Consider the following 15082-nt stretch of genomic DNA (forward strand, 5'->3'; position numbering starts at 1 on the left):
ACCTCACTGAGGAGCAGTCTTCCTGCATTATAAGCCTGGTGCTGAGTTACTGCTGATACATGCTTCCTTTCTTTAATCTGTCATCTCCTCCTCCCTGTATGGGTTTTGAAAGAATTTGAATTTGTGGCTCTTGAATTAGATGTTTTGTTAAATTTATTTAGGTTCCTAAGGCTTTAATTCTTCAAAACCTTTGAGAGTGTGAAGATTCTTTTCCCTCTATTAGTTGAGAAGTAAATGGGATGAACAGAAGTTCATTGTATGGTCAGGGCTGCCAGGTATCAGACCTTCTTCACACAGTTTTATATAACTCTCAAAATGTCCCAGTGGGGTAGATAGTACCACATATAATTTATAGATAATAAAGCAGCATAAGAGAGGTTAGCATCCTTCTCACCAACAGGAGCTTATTGATTGGGGGAATCAGATTCAAACCCATATCTGTTAGTCTCCAAAACTTCTCTACCTCCTAGTTTTCCTTAGTGGGAAGAAGATTATTATGAGATTCTGTTTATATAATGAAGTTTTATCCAGATTTCTGAAACATAGTCATAGGTAGATAAATAAAGTGTGTCATATGTCAAAATATTACAAATAATTTATTAAATATTTTATTTGCATGCTATTTTCTTTGACAAGTAGGGAGTTACCTTCATAATGTGCTTGGAAATATACTTGGTTGTCTGAAAACTCACACAAAATTTAGGAAAAATTATTATAGAAGAAATTTGGCTTTCATTCTTTCACTGATCTGACTTTGAAAAATGTTGCAAATCAGTCACATTGGAAATATAATTTTTTTTCTGACATTTAACTTTTATGCCTTGTCATGCACACTATATTTTAAATGAAACCTTGTTGTGCAAAATTTCACTAAAATTGCACATGCCTTGAAATAGTACTTGATTACCTAAATGAGCTGACATTGGATAGCTCTGGTAAGGGAGAAGTTCAGATACACACAGGCACTGCATAAATGAAGACAGAAATAATAATAACATGATAATTAATTGAATAGTAAATTTTGGGTAGAAAACAAAATTTTAGTTGTATTTTCATTTGAAAATATTATAAAAATAAATAATTCTTCTTATATAAATGCAAACTGTATTTAGAAAAAATTCCATGTTATATTAGTCATTTAATTGTCTTGCAGTAAACATTATGGCCATCAAGTATCTGGAACAAGAAAGCCTACTTTAAGAAAGGAAAGAAGAGGAAGATAATACATTTTAAAAAAGTAAAAGAATGTCAACTTGGGGATAGTTATCTATAATTTTAAGCTCTGGATTAAGAGGTACTCAGTTAATTTGAATTGAATGAGTATAAATATGTATGTATAAACACACATGGCACATGCACACATATGCACACACAAGCATATATATGCATGTATATGTACATAAACATACGCATGCATATATATAATATGCACATATGCTTTAAACAAACAGTGCTCTATTTACAGATAGGTATTTTCTGCAAGTGAGGTGCAAACAAATGTAATACATACTGAAGCAATTAGAGTGCTAAGTTTCATATCACTGAACGAGGTTGGGGGGTAGGGTAGAGAGGCACAGGAACTGTTGCCCTTTTCAGATAATTCACAAATGTGCTAATTATGTGTCAGATATGAAAGTTGAGGCATTATGACCTTCAAGCCAACAAAAGACCTTTTCAAGTTATCCATTTCCTTGTACTTTAGTAAAGTGAACAATGCCCTTCCACAGTTAAATAATGTATGCTTGTTATTTTATTATATGTAAATTCAAACCAAGGGGTTATTTCACTACTGACATATTAAAAGCAATGGTATAAAAAAAAGCAAAGACTGTAAATCCATTTAAATGATAATATTGTGGTACTCTTAAAATAGTTATCTCAATTTATGTTTGTTGTTCATTTGCATTGTGTGAAACTGATATGAAGGTTTCTTTACAACTGAATGTATTTTGAAATTTGAACAGTAAAAACTGTAATGTATTAAAGTATATAATAATAAATGGACTCAATGGAAAGGTAGAAAAATTATTCTTTGGAAAACTATCCCCCTGCAGTGATGAAGATAATGGCATATTTTATACATCAGAGAAAACATTGCCTCTATAACCCTCAGTGTGGTAGCAGGAGGAGTGTAGGACAAGAGTGGAGTTCAATCGAAGGGGAAAGGATCCCACACTCTCTCCATGGCTCTTCTATGGCCTAATGGAAGTATTTGTAAATATTGCATTTAGGTGATGGACATAATGGCAATTATTTAAAATAACAACCATTTCACTGGAAGAGTGTGTAAATTTCAGAAGCAATAAAATAAAATAAACTTGGGTGTTGCTAATGCTTGAATCAAATTGACTGCTATAATGTTAAACAGTGCCCATTACATTATAGTAGAAAATAAAGAACAGAAAAAAAGTATTTAATTGTCTTGTATTTGTCCAGCTTGGGAGTATATTTTATGCTGAATAAAACATGAATAAGATACAGTCATGCTTAATGCAACTTAAGTATGCATAATAGACCTCTGGGAAATAATAAACCAATTACAAACTTAAAATAAACCACAATCATATGAGATTCCAAGAACCTATTAGCATTCAATCCATAAACTCTTTTTTTTTTTTCAGTTCCATCAGAGCTTCTTATTATGGGTTAGATGTTAATGTCAAGAACCATGTAGAGTTTACTGATTTATTCATCAGCATTTCATTTTTGGTTTACATAATTGTCTAGGACCCTTTGTTGTTATTTGTTTTATTGGTTTCTCTGATTTTTTTTTTCATAAAACAGATAACAGTGACGTTTATGATAGGGCTGTTTGTCAGTATATTTTCAGTGAATACCTGCATACTCTTACTTGTCCAGGATAACAAGTGTTTCTGCATTTCCTTGATGATCTAAAATAATTTCCATTCTTTTGAATTATGTTCCAGGTTGCAAATCTTGCTTGTTCCATGTCGACAAATGAAGATGGAATTAAAATTGTCAGAATTGCAGCCAATCACCTAGAAACTTTGTGCCCACAGGTATGATTACTAAGTCTCTTTCCTATAAAAATTAGATATAACTTTTCATATTTTTAGACATATTAAACTACATTAGATACTTATTTTAAACATGGAAGACAGAATTGTCCTAACATCATAGTTTATTTTTTACTAAGGAACGACTTCTTACAGCTCTTTTAGATTATTCTGAGACATTTGCTGTTAGTCTAAGTTAAACATCTTCCAGTAGTCTGAAAATGTGTTAGGAACCATTGAAAATAGACATATTAAATCCTGATAATTGAACAGTTCTATGAATTGGCCTATCTTGCTAAATTCCTTTTATCTCTAGGGAAAGGCAACAGCATATATTACAAATCTTATAACATTCTAAAACCAAAGGATGTTATCTAGTTAAAACCTCTTATAGATGAACAAATGGAGACTAAATATTATGCAAGCATTTATTATAAACCAGTAGTTGTTTTAGGGGGCAAAAGAGGATACTGACAAAACTTCAATAAAGGTATAGAAAACCTCTACCCAAGATTTTTACTATTTGAAATTATGTAATCTACTTATTCAGATAAGTTGGGTTTTTTTTAGAATACTTTATATTATTTTCTAGCTAGTAAGAAATGTTTTCTTGTCAGTAATTAAGGAGTTTCTTAAAATATGAAGAAAAATATATTTTTAGGGAATTATTTCCACTAGCCTTGATGCCATGAATCAGAATGCACAAAGGGCAATCGTAAACACATTTGTCTTAAAAGAGGCATAAACTAATATGGATACTTAATTCTTAATAGAGATGACAAATGTTGTAAGAATGTGAAATATAACAGTGATTAGGGATGTCAAATCTCCAGACATATGCTGAGATTCTCATTCTAATAAAAGTAGAGCATGTATTAAATTGTTGATTTGTCTTTCTGACAATTTCATTTCTAAGGAGTATTGAGGTTAACAGTGAGAGAAACTGCTTCTTTGGACTTAATGTTGATTAAAAAGTAAGAACTGGTCTGCAACTGAGATTTCCCAACTAATATGAGTTTTATATGAGACTTCATAGGGAACAGACTACTGCAACAGGGTCCCTAAAGTAGTAAAATCAACTATGCTCCCATCAACAGTCTATAAGTATTCTCATCTCTCCATATCATGGCTAATGCTTGATGCTTTTTAAAATGTCTTTTCAATTGGAAGATTATGATTATATCTTATTAGTTTTAATTTGTAATTTTCTGATAATTATCCAGCACTTTCTTTTCAAATGCATATTGACTATCTGGCTATAACTGTGGTTGCACCTATCTTTTACCAATTTTTAGGTGGGCTACTGTTTATTTATGACTAATATATTTAAATTTGTTTAAAAATTCTATTACATATGACTTTTCTTTTAAGTTTCATAATAATAATTTAAGTAGAATTTTAAGAACTTTAATACAATATATGACCATCTTTAAGTCCTTTAATAAATATTGAGCACCCACTCTGTTCTACAGTTTGTGGTTTGCGTGTTAAGATAATTTGCCAATAAAAATGTCATATCTTTTTACAAGATAGAAGTATTGTTATTTAACAGTTACTTTTTAATTTTCTTTTTAAAGCAAAGCAAATTTATTGCTCATAGATAGGCAACCAGGGACAATAAATGTCATAGAATTCATGGTGAGCTAGTCCCCTGAGGGTCAGGAAAACTACCCAAGGCTGATGGACTATATCAGCCCCACTTTGCAGGGCAGCTGAAGGACCCTGAAAGGGCCCTGCTCTGAGTTTACAGCTAGGAGCAACTTGACATAACAGGCTACAGTTTAATAGTTACTTTTTCTTTGTCAATATCATTATTACAATTAATATTGTTATTATTTTGTGTGGTACTGGAGATGGAACCCAGGATAACCTACCACTAAGCTACATCCCCAATCTTTTTTATTTATTTTTTTAAGACAGGGTCTCACTAAGTTTCTGAGGCTAGCCTCAAACTTGGCAATCATCTTGCCTCATCCAGCCCCAGTAGATGAGATTACAGTTGTTCACCACCACACAGGGCACACAAATTTATTTTTGTGTGCAACATGATATGGATTACATTTTTTTAAAGTGCTATCAAGTGAGCCAATGTTATGTATTAAATAGCTGAGCTTTTCTGGGAAATGTGAAATACACACACACACACACACACAAACACACATGCACACTTATATGATTGCCATGTGTATATTTTATACTATTGTTCCACATGTAAATATAAGTTGACTAGCAAATTAATACACAATATTGATAAATCAAACACCCTGTTTCAATGTATACTAGACTTTCCTTCATGCTCCCTTGGTCTATTAACTTATCATTGCAATAGTATCAAAATATCCTAAGTATGATTTTATATTAAATTTTGATTTCTTCTAAGTGTTATTCTCTACTTTTTATATTTTCATATAATTTTCAGAGTCAACTTATTGTCAGGAAAAGCATTATCATTTTGAATTAAAATGTTAAATGTATTTTAGAGAATCATGACTAAGATGTTGAATCTCCCCATCAATAAATAGGCTATATGTACCTCCATAATTATACTATTTATGTCCCTTAGGGAGCCTTCAGTTTATTATTTCAAAAATTCCTGCCATGGTAGCACACACCTATAATCCCAGCAGCTCTGGAGGCTGAGGCAGGAGGATCACAAGTTCAAAGCCAGCCTCAGAAATAGCAAAGCACTAAGCAACTCAGTAAGACCCTGTCTCTAAATAAAATACAAAATAGGGCTGGGGATGTGGCTCAGTGGTTGAATGCCCTTGAGTTCAATCCCTGGTACATAAATAAATAAATAAATAAATAAATAAATATTTTTAAAATTTCATGGTTTTAAAAATCTACTTACTAATAATTTTCAAAATTTTCTCAATTGATCCAAACTTTAAAGACCAGACTCACATACCTAGTTTTGTTTTTGGAATATCCCCTCTGGTATCTAGAAGACATCTAATATTGTCAAATTGCCAAAGGGTAACTACTAATTCTTAGATTCCCCCCTCTCACTCTACTTCTTCAACTTTCCCTGTTTTTTGTTGGTGTCATAGCAATTTATTTGTTTGCTCAAGTGAAAATCCTAGAGTGGGGGTTTCCAGTAAGTATTTACAGAACATCCACATTGTGGTAAGCACAGTTTGTGCATCTGGAGAGAAAACATCTTCTACTTATATCCCCTGTACCTAGAAGAAGTACAGCATATATTGGATGTTTAATAAATATTTATACAGTATACAAATTAATGATAAGATTTCTGGAATGATAAATGATTCTGTATTCCTAGAGGGAAGGAGGCCTTTGGCAACAATTTTTATCCTACTTTCCTTATCATGTCTTCTTCTTGACAAGATGAAAATTTAAAACAGTATAATTCATTTGAATTTTAATTGATTAAAAAAACCTTAAAATGGCTGATTAGTACATACATGCCTACCAATAATGATACCTTAAATGATGGACTGCAGTGATCTGCTCTTGTTCATTTCACTGGTTGACTGATGATTTGAATAAAAGTATGAATTTCCCATTATAATTTTTAAATAAAAAGAGAATAAGCAAATATATTAGCCAAAAGAATATACTTGCAAAAAATCTAAATATTCTTAGAATATGGACTCAAAGTATAATAGATAAAAATTTTAAACCATATTTACAGGGCACTATAAAACTGATTGCAAAGATAGAAAATGTAAGACATTTGGCTTAGTAAAAATTTACTCTCCAAAAGGCTTAAAAGTGCTAGTTGATAGTTGTCTTAATCTGAATCAACTGTTATAGCTGTCAGAAAAGCTTATGTGACTTAAAATATTTTCAAAATAAGTTCTAAAAATATTTTTCAGTCTTCTCTGTATTTCAACTTTATTTTTAAAATTGTATATTGCATGCTATGCTCTATTACAGGCTATGCATCCTGAAATTTGGAATTAGTATGTCTGGAGTGCGTATTTTCCAAGTGTGTATTTTCATGTGTGTATGTTTCTAAGTTCTACTTGGACAATATCTATTGAAGTAAACAACCTACATACATTCAGTTCCACTAGTTCAAGTTCCAATGATTGATGATATAGATAAATGTGTGAAGGTGCACAAAAGTCTATGAGCTATAACCAACCTAAATGTCTGTCACACTAGAGAATGTTAAAGTCAGCTTAAAGTAGTAAGTCTACTCATTTGCATTTTCCACTTATCTTGGGTATCTTTTCAAGATAAGTGAACAAAAAAATTTCAGAATAGATCCAATTTATGTGAAAATAAAATATATCAAATGATATATTTATGCATTTGTAGAAAATTTTCAAAAGTTTCTCATGAAAATTTTAATTGTGGTTACTTCCAAGAATTGACTGGGAGACAAAAAACAAAAAGCACTTTTACATTTTGTTTTATTTCTTTTAGACCTCTTACTTTAATCAGAAATGTATATTTAAAAAAAAAGTCCAACCAATTAAAAAATTCCTAGATTGATTCTGGAAAAAATTAGGTAAACCCTGGGTTAGCGGGAGCTGTTAGGGTGGTATTTAATTCCTATTTGTTAAGTATGATTAAATTCACCTAGGTTTCAATGAATTGAATCATCCTGGTTCTTTGTGTGTGCATGTATCTAGAGGACCAGCTTCTATGATTTGCCCAGTTACAGGTGGTGTATTTTGAAAAATAATTGTCACTTAGAGCATGTCTGAAATAGTGACACAACTTGAAACAATGTCATATGAAGATCTCATAAAAACAACCGAGAATTTTTAGCCAGGAAAAGATAATACTTAGAAAACCAAGGTTATACTGTTATCCAATCCTTAAAGGACTATGATATGAAAGACTTATTCTAAAGGGCCCTGAGGGGCAAAACTACCACCTATGAGCCAAATCTAAGGTTAAAAATTTTACTAAAATTCAGAGCCAAATTTTGTATAGAACTGAACTGAAAAAAAATGGGACTTTATTGAGAAGGGGGGATTTAGAGTTTCTCAACATCATGCACATTTTACATAAAAAGGGTGACTGCTTGACAAAGCTACTATACAGAGAGTATAAGCCATGTTGACTTAGAAGTTTTTAATACCTGGTCCTGATATACTCTAATGGAGCTGCCTTTTATATAAAAGAGAGATGTGTGATCTTGGTGATAGTACAGTTTTTATACTACAGCTATTTAAACAGTTATACTTGACCTGGTGAAGGATAAGTTTTCTAAAGAGCTTTCTTCCATTTTAATATGTGACTGTAGAAAGTAAATATTTTATATTTGCATATGATGCAAAGCTAAGAAAAATAGAAGTCAAAGTTCTAAAACATGTTGGTCATTTGAACTAATGTTTGAAAGCTCATAAATTGAAATTAAATAAGGATAATTATAAAGGCAGGGTCTTAAAATCTATTGCTTTAATAGATTGGAAAAACACTGCTTATCAGAAACACCTAAGGCTTCAAAGTTAAAAGGAACATTTGTTATCTATTTCAATGAATTCTCAATATACATACATTCTTGGAAGCGTTTTCTTGGTCTATTGTAAAATTAGGTTGGTGTAGTTACTTTTTCATAATGTAAAATTTATTCAGCTTTTAAATTCTGAATTTATGTACTTTATCTATTTGAAAATGAACTGTATTCGTAAATTTGTTCTAATTAGTTATATATGACAGTTGACTGGATTTTGAATTATCATACATAAATGAAGTATAACTTCTCATTCTTCTGGTGTACATGACATAGAACTACACTGTTCATGTAATCTTGTATGCACATAGGGTAATGATGTCCAATTCATTTCATTGTCCTTCACACCCCCATATCCACTCCCCTCCTTTCACTCCACTCTGTCTAATCCAAAGTACATCTACTCTTCCCTAGCCCTCCCAGCTTAATTGTGAATTAACATTCACATATCTGAGAAAACATTCAGTTTTTGGTTCTTTGAGATTGGCCTATTTCACTTAGTATAATATTCTCCTGCTCCATTCATTTACTGGCAAATTCCATAATTCCATTTTTTCTTTAAGGCTGAGCAATATTCCATTGTGTATATATATCACATTTTCTTTGTACATTTATCTGTTGAAGGGCACCTACATTGGTCCCATAGTTTAGTTATTGTGAATTGAGCTGCTATAAACATTGGTGTGGCTGCATTACTGTAGTATGTTGTTTTTAAGTCCTTTGGGTATACACTAAGGAGTGGGATAACTGGGACAAATAGTAATTTCATTCCAAGTTTTCTGAGGAATCTCCATTCTGCTTTGCAGAGTGGTTGTACCAATATGCAGCCCTACCAGCAATGTATGAGTGTACCTATTACCCTACATCCTTGCCAACAATTATTGTTGCTTGTATTCTTAATAATTTCAATTCTAACTGTAGTGAGATGGAATTAATTTGCATTTCTCTAATTGGTATTTGATATTGAACTTTTTTATATATATTTGTTGATCAATTGTATATCTTCTGTAAAGTGTCTGTTCAGATCCTTAGCCCATTTAGAGATTGTGTTATTTATATTTCTGGTGTTGAATTTTTTGAGTTCTTTATATATCCTAGAGATTAATGCTCTATTTGAGGTGCATGTGGTAAAGATTTTCTCGTATTCTGTAGGCTCCCTCTTCATTATATTGATTGTTTCTTTTCCTGTGATGGAGCTTTGTGGTTTGCTTCCATATTATTTATTGATAATTCACTTTACTTCTTGTGCTTTAGGGGTCTTGTTAAGGAAGTCATTTCCTAGGCCAATCTGGTGGAGATTTGGGCCTACTTTTTCTTCGGTTTGGCACAGTGTCTCTGTTCTAGTGCCTAAGTCCTTGAGTTGAGTTTGTGCAGGAGAGAGGGGTTTAATTTCATTTTCTTGCATATGGATTTCCAGTTTTTCCAGCACCATTTGTTGAAGAGGCTATCTTTTCCCAACATAATGCTTTTGGTGCCTTTGTCTAATGTGAGATAACTGTATATATATGTGGGTTTCTCTCTGTGTCTTCTCTTCTATACAATTGGTCTACATGTCTGTTTTGATGCCAATACCATGCTATTTTTGTTACTATTGCTCTGTAGTGCAGTTTAAGTTTTGGTATTGTGATGCCTCCTACTTCACTCTTCTTGCTGAGGATTGCTTTAGCTATTCTGGGTCTCTTATCTTTCCAAATAAATTTCATGATTGCTTTTTTTATTTATATGAAGAATGCAATGGGGATTTTAATAGAAATTGCATTAAATCTATATAAGTTTTGGTAGTATGGCCATTTTGACAATGTTAATTCTGCCTTTCCAAGAGCATGGGAGCTCTTTCCATCTTCTAAGGTCCTCTTCAATTTCTTTTTTAGTGTTCTGTAGTTTTAATTGTGTAGGTCTTTCAACTTTTTTTGTTAGATTGATTCCCAAGTATTTTATTTTTTCTTTGAGGCTATTGTGAATGTGTTAATTTTCCTAATTTCTCTTTCAGTGGGTTCATTACTGATGTATAGAAATGTATTTGATTTATGAGTGTTCATTTTATATCCTGATACTTGGATGAATTTTACTAGTTCTAGAAGTTTTCTGGTGAAATTTTTGGTTCTTCTAAATATACAATCATGTCATTAGCAAATAGTGATATTTTGAGTTCTTGTTTTCCTATCTGTATCTCTTTAAATCTTTCTTCCGTTTAATTACTCTATAAATTGATGTCTCTTGACTAACCTCAGACTGTATCCTATCCCAATTATTCATCCATTCCTTTCCATGAACTCTATGGATTTCTTGATTCAGCAAATATTACCCATGAAACTAGGGCTAGCCAAGGACAGAGAGTAAGGGTTCAGGAAGTATGCACTGGAACAGCTCTGAGGAATAATTCCTATTGTCTGTACTCAACTAGAAGGAAAATCTGAGGAAGTATGTCTTCAAAGAAAAAACAGAAGCTTTAGTTATAAAATTCAAGTGGGAAAATGGAGAAAGAACTGGATAATGATTGAAAATAGGTAGATAGAACTATGTATGATTTAACATTTTGGCCAGTGCAAGAATTTCAGAATTATCTACAAATTAGGAGAAAACATTGTTTATGCCATAATATTAAATGTAGGTTTAGGATTTAAATTAATATTGTGTATTGTAGTTATAAGCATGACAATATAAAGAATCTGTTCTAGCTTAGATGATGATATAGTCAAGAAGGAAAATAAAGATGGAGCTTTGCTTACATTATGTTTCCATAATGTAAGAAGGAGAAGTGCATTGGAAACAAAGTGGTATTAGTAAAGAATTAGGAGGAAATGGCATTAGAGACAGTTTCAAGTAAGAGGATTAAGAAGGAGCTCATAGAACAATGAAATTTTATATATCTTAAAGTAAAAGTAATATTTGGACATGTGGTAAAATATAAAAAGGACATTTTAGTCAGACAAGATGAAAAATTTATAACAATTAGGAAAATGTGAGTTATATTGGGTCTCTCTAATGCACATTGGTTCTTAACAGGGCAACTTTTGACTTTTTTGGTGTAATAATTCTTTGATTCAACCCCCAGGGACAATCTCTGCACTGGGGGTGTTGACATGCCAGAATGCTCAGAACTGGAATTAAATACATAATTGCCACTTCCCCTATCTCAGTCTTTCTAACAACCAAACTTGCCTCCACACATCCAAGTACCTCCTAGGATGGATATTCTGCCCAGTGTGAGAATCCATGGGAGGGCAAAGACTCTGAAAAATGTAGGTCATAGTCCTTATGGCTAAGTGAAACAATTTAGATTTGTTTTAATAGATTTAATTTTGTTGTTGTAGCCTTAGAGTAGTGAATGGCATCATCAGCCCTGTGTTTTCTGAATAAGTTTGGATACTGTGTCAACTGAATAAAAAAAGAAGCAGGGACAATTGAAAAATTATTGAACATTATATGCAGAAATCAGGAGGTGAGTAGGGATAATAGGAATAATAGTCCAAAGGAGAAAAATAGAAATAAGACTATCTAACTTGACCTAGAAATTGGTATACATCAGATGATAAAATGAAAGGATCCCAGATATAATCTTGAATAAACATATAGAAAAGAAGAAAAGCAGGAATGTAGGATAGAGCAATAAGAAAAGTAGTGTCAGGACCATGTGTCTTGCTGGAAGCCTAGAAAATGGAACAACACTTCAGTACCATGGTCAGCAATGGCATATGCTACAGAGAAGTTCAGTGAAATAAGTACTAAAAATAATTTCATGGAGTTACAAGATAGGAAGGCAACAAGAGAAATAGCAACAAGAGAAATACCAGTGACATTGTGGAAAAAGGAGAGAGTTGGACCCGAGTTATGTTCCTAGATTTTTTTTCTGAAGGATTCAAAAGCAAAACTAATTTTGGAAAAGCACAGAGACATTCCACCTCTCAGACTTTTGCCATGGAGTACAATATACCTTTCACTCCCAGTTATTTTTCAATATTGATGTTTTTTTATCTCCAGAATCTATGTAGTGCTTTAGATTTTTAAGCAAGTCTAGTTATTTTCTAAATTATAATTTTTATTCAGTGAGCTCAAACTTACGGGGCTAAAAATTAATATGCACTATCACATATGCTCTTATTATTAAGTAAGTAAATAAGATATATTTGACTTATAAGTGATTAACCCTTAAGTGATCTTAAATATGCAAACAGACTAAGAAACATAATTAGTAAATAAGTTACTTCCATGAAATTCAGAAGTCAATATTAGCACTGAATTTGGTTGGTAAAACTATATTTGAAAGTCATTTTAAATGTGATGCTGAGTGAAATATATGTTAGACCTAGTATATTTAACCAAATGGTGAATGTTTGTAACCACTTCTCCTAAGACTTTTGCCTTGTGTATTTATAAGAATACTAATGTGTGACCATATGTCCAAAAAATTTTATATCTTATCATGATGACATCTCTGACCAGAGAACCTTATACAAATCCAAGGAACCATTCATCTTTTTCCTTGTGTTACAACAAAGATTGCAAATTACAGTTTGTAACTGAAACACTCTGGGCTCTCATTTTATATGTCGTAACTGGCAATGCTGGAATACCTACATGCCAATTTAAGTTCAGAGGGCTTTCTATATTCATTTTGAGAGGATAGTGTTCAAAATTCTTAGCACTCTGAATCAAAAGCTCAGGGCTGGCAGATGACCCATGAGTTCTTGGAATGTAACCTGGTTAGGACAATGACCTGGGATATGTCAGTGTTAAAAGAATGATGAAATAGATTTAATAATAAATGTGGAGAAATCTGCAATATGTAAATCCATAAATATTGATATTTAATTTTTAAATTTCTATTATTTTTGTTTCAAGGAAGCCTTTGTAGAAAGTATTTATTAAATAAAATGTCATTTGGGATCACATAGAATGGGACAAAGAATACTAGAGACAACTCCAGCAGACATACCATTATCACATGTGCTCAGTATCAAAGGCAGTGTGCAAAAACCAGATTGAGGGAGTGAAACAATTGCATTGAGATGCGAAAATTATAAGATCATTGCTCTATGGACAAAGTGTCTTGTTCTGGGTAACTTGTGAGGGTCCAAATATTCTTCCTATGAATAAGGTAGCCACTTGGTATCCATTATTTTTAAAAATAAATTTTATCTCTATTTTGACCTATTCTTTTAGAAATAAAATCAGTTAGAAATAAAATCTCAATAACAAAGTCGCACATTTTGCTCAATGGAGGAAAAATTTGACACACTTTGCCTTCAATTCTTGCTCTTTGAAAACTATGTTTTTGAACACACCTTCTAAATACACACAGAATACATGTATGTACTTGTAAATAAAGCCCATAAAGAGATAGATGTCATCCTGCATCTGAGATGGAACAAGAGCTTTATTAGGATTATAATATTCATTTTTGCAACAGTCTTTTTACATATGAATTATTGGACTCAATTTTGTATAAGAAGAAATTCAGAATCATTAAACAGGTTGACCAAGGTTAAGGAACCAAAAAATAAATGCTTTAAGATTTGAGTACTGACATTTTTCTTGGTTTTAGAATTATTTAATCAGTTTTATCTATTCATATGTTTATAATTCTCAAATGAATGCAGACTTTTTTTCTATTTCTCTTTATTGGAAAAAAATGTGTAAAGAAAATCTCCTAAGAAACTCATGTTGGGTCTGTAATATTTTTTGACTCTCATGTATTTAAGATTTGCTATTTCAGAATTTCAGGCCTTCGATCCTAAAACAAAAGATGACAATATTATTAGACATTTATGTATCATTATTAAAACAGATTTTGCAATTTCTTTAAGGTGTTACATTCAAACTGGGGAAAAGGTAAGACATATGTTATTTTGGTGTAATGTTTTCAAAGATTTAATAGTCAATGATTTTTGGTTAAACACTAAAAGTATCATATATATAGGCAGTAGCTTTCTGTAACAGTATATATTTGAGATAATAGCAATGTTTGATCTCTTTAAACATAGATATAGATAATATTAAAAAGAGCAAAACAGATTAAAATATTAGATTGTTTCAACTTTTGTTATTATTTACTTAAAAAATAATTTTTATATTAAGTTACCCGATTTAGGATACATGGAAATTGCAAAGAATTTACTGTCATGAAAAAAAACCTTAGTCTTCTGTACATTGGATCTTTTAACAGTTAAATAAATTATTTAAATTAATATGTTTAGGACTGGGGTTATAGCTTAGTGATAGTGTGCTTGCCTATCATGAATGAGGCCCTGGCTTCAATACCCAGTATGACCAAAAGAAAGAAAGAAAAAAAAATAAAAATAAATCAATATTATTATTTTATTATAGACATGTTCATATCTCAATAACCGTATTAACCTAGGATTTCAAAATTTATATCATCTTTCTAATTTTTATTTTATTTTATTTTATTTTAATTTTTATTGTTGGTTGTTCAAAACATTACATAGTTCTTGATATATCATATTTCACAGTTTGATTCAAGTGGGTTATGAACTCCCATTTTTACCCGTATACAGATTGCAGAATCACATCGATTACATCATCCACTGATTTACATATTGCCATACTAGTGTCTGTCGTATTCTGCTTCCTTTCCTATCCTCTGCTATCCCCCCTCCCCTCCCCTCCC

The 15082-nt window shown here is 31.7% G+C and overlaps 1 protein-coding gene across 5 annotated transcripts in view; it reads left to right on the top strand.

Annotated features, from left to right (window-relative positions):
• Ctnna3 (catenin alpha 3) overlaps positions 1 to 15082 on the top strand; it is a 1666222-nt gene that overhangs the window by 1015870 nt on the left and 635270 nt on the right. For all 5 annotated transcript variants that reach the window (XM_048810157.1, XM_048810163.1, XM_048810171.1 and 2 more), the window contains one exon: positions 2928 to 3020. In XM_048810157.1, the coding sequence (XP_048666114.1) occupies positions 2928 to 3020 (93 nt within the window). The remainder of the gene's footprint in view (positions 1 to 2927; positions 3021 to 15082) is intronic.

The sequence above is a fragment of the Marmota marmota genome, unplaced genomic scaffold, assembly GCF_001458135.2.
Source record: "Marmota marmota marmota unplaced genomic scaffold, marMar, whole genome shotgun sequence".
In the NCBI taxonomy this organism is placed as follows: Eukaryota; Metazoa; Chordata; class Mammalia; order Rodentia; family Sciuridae; genus Marmota; species Marmota marmota.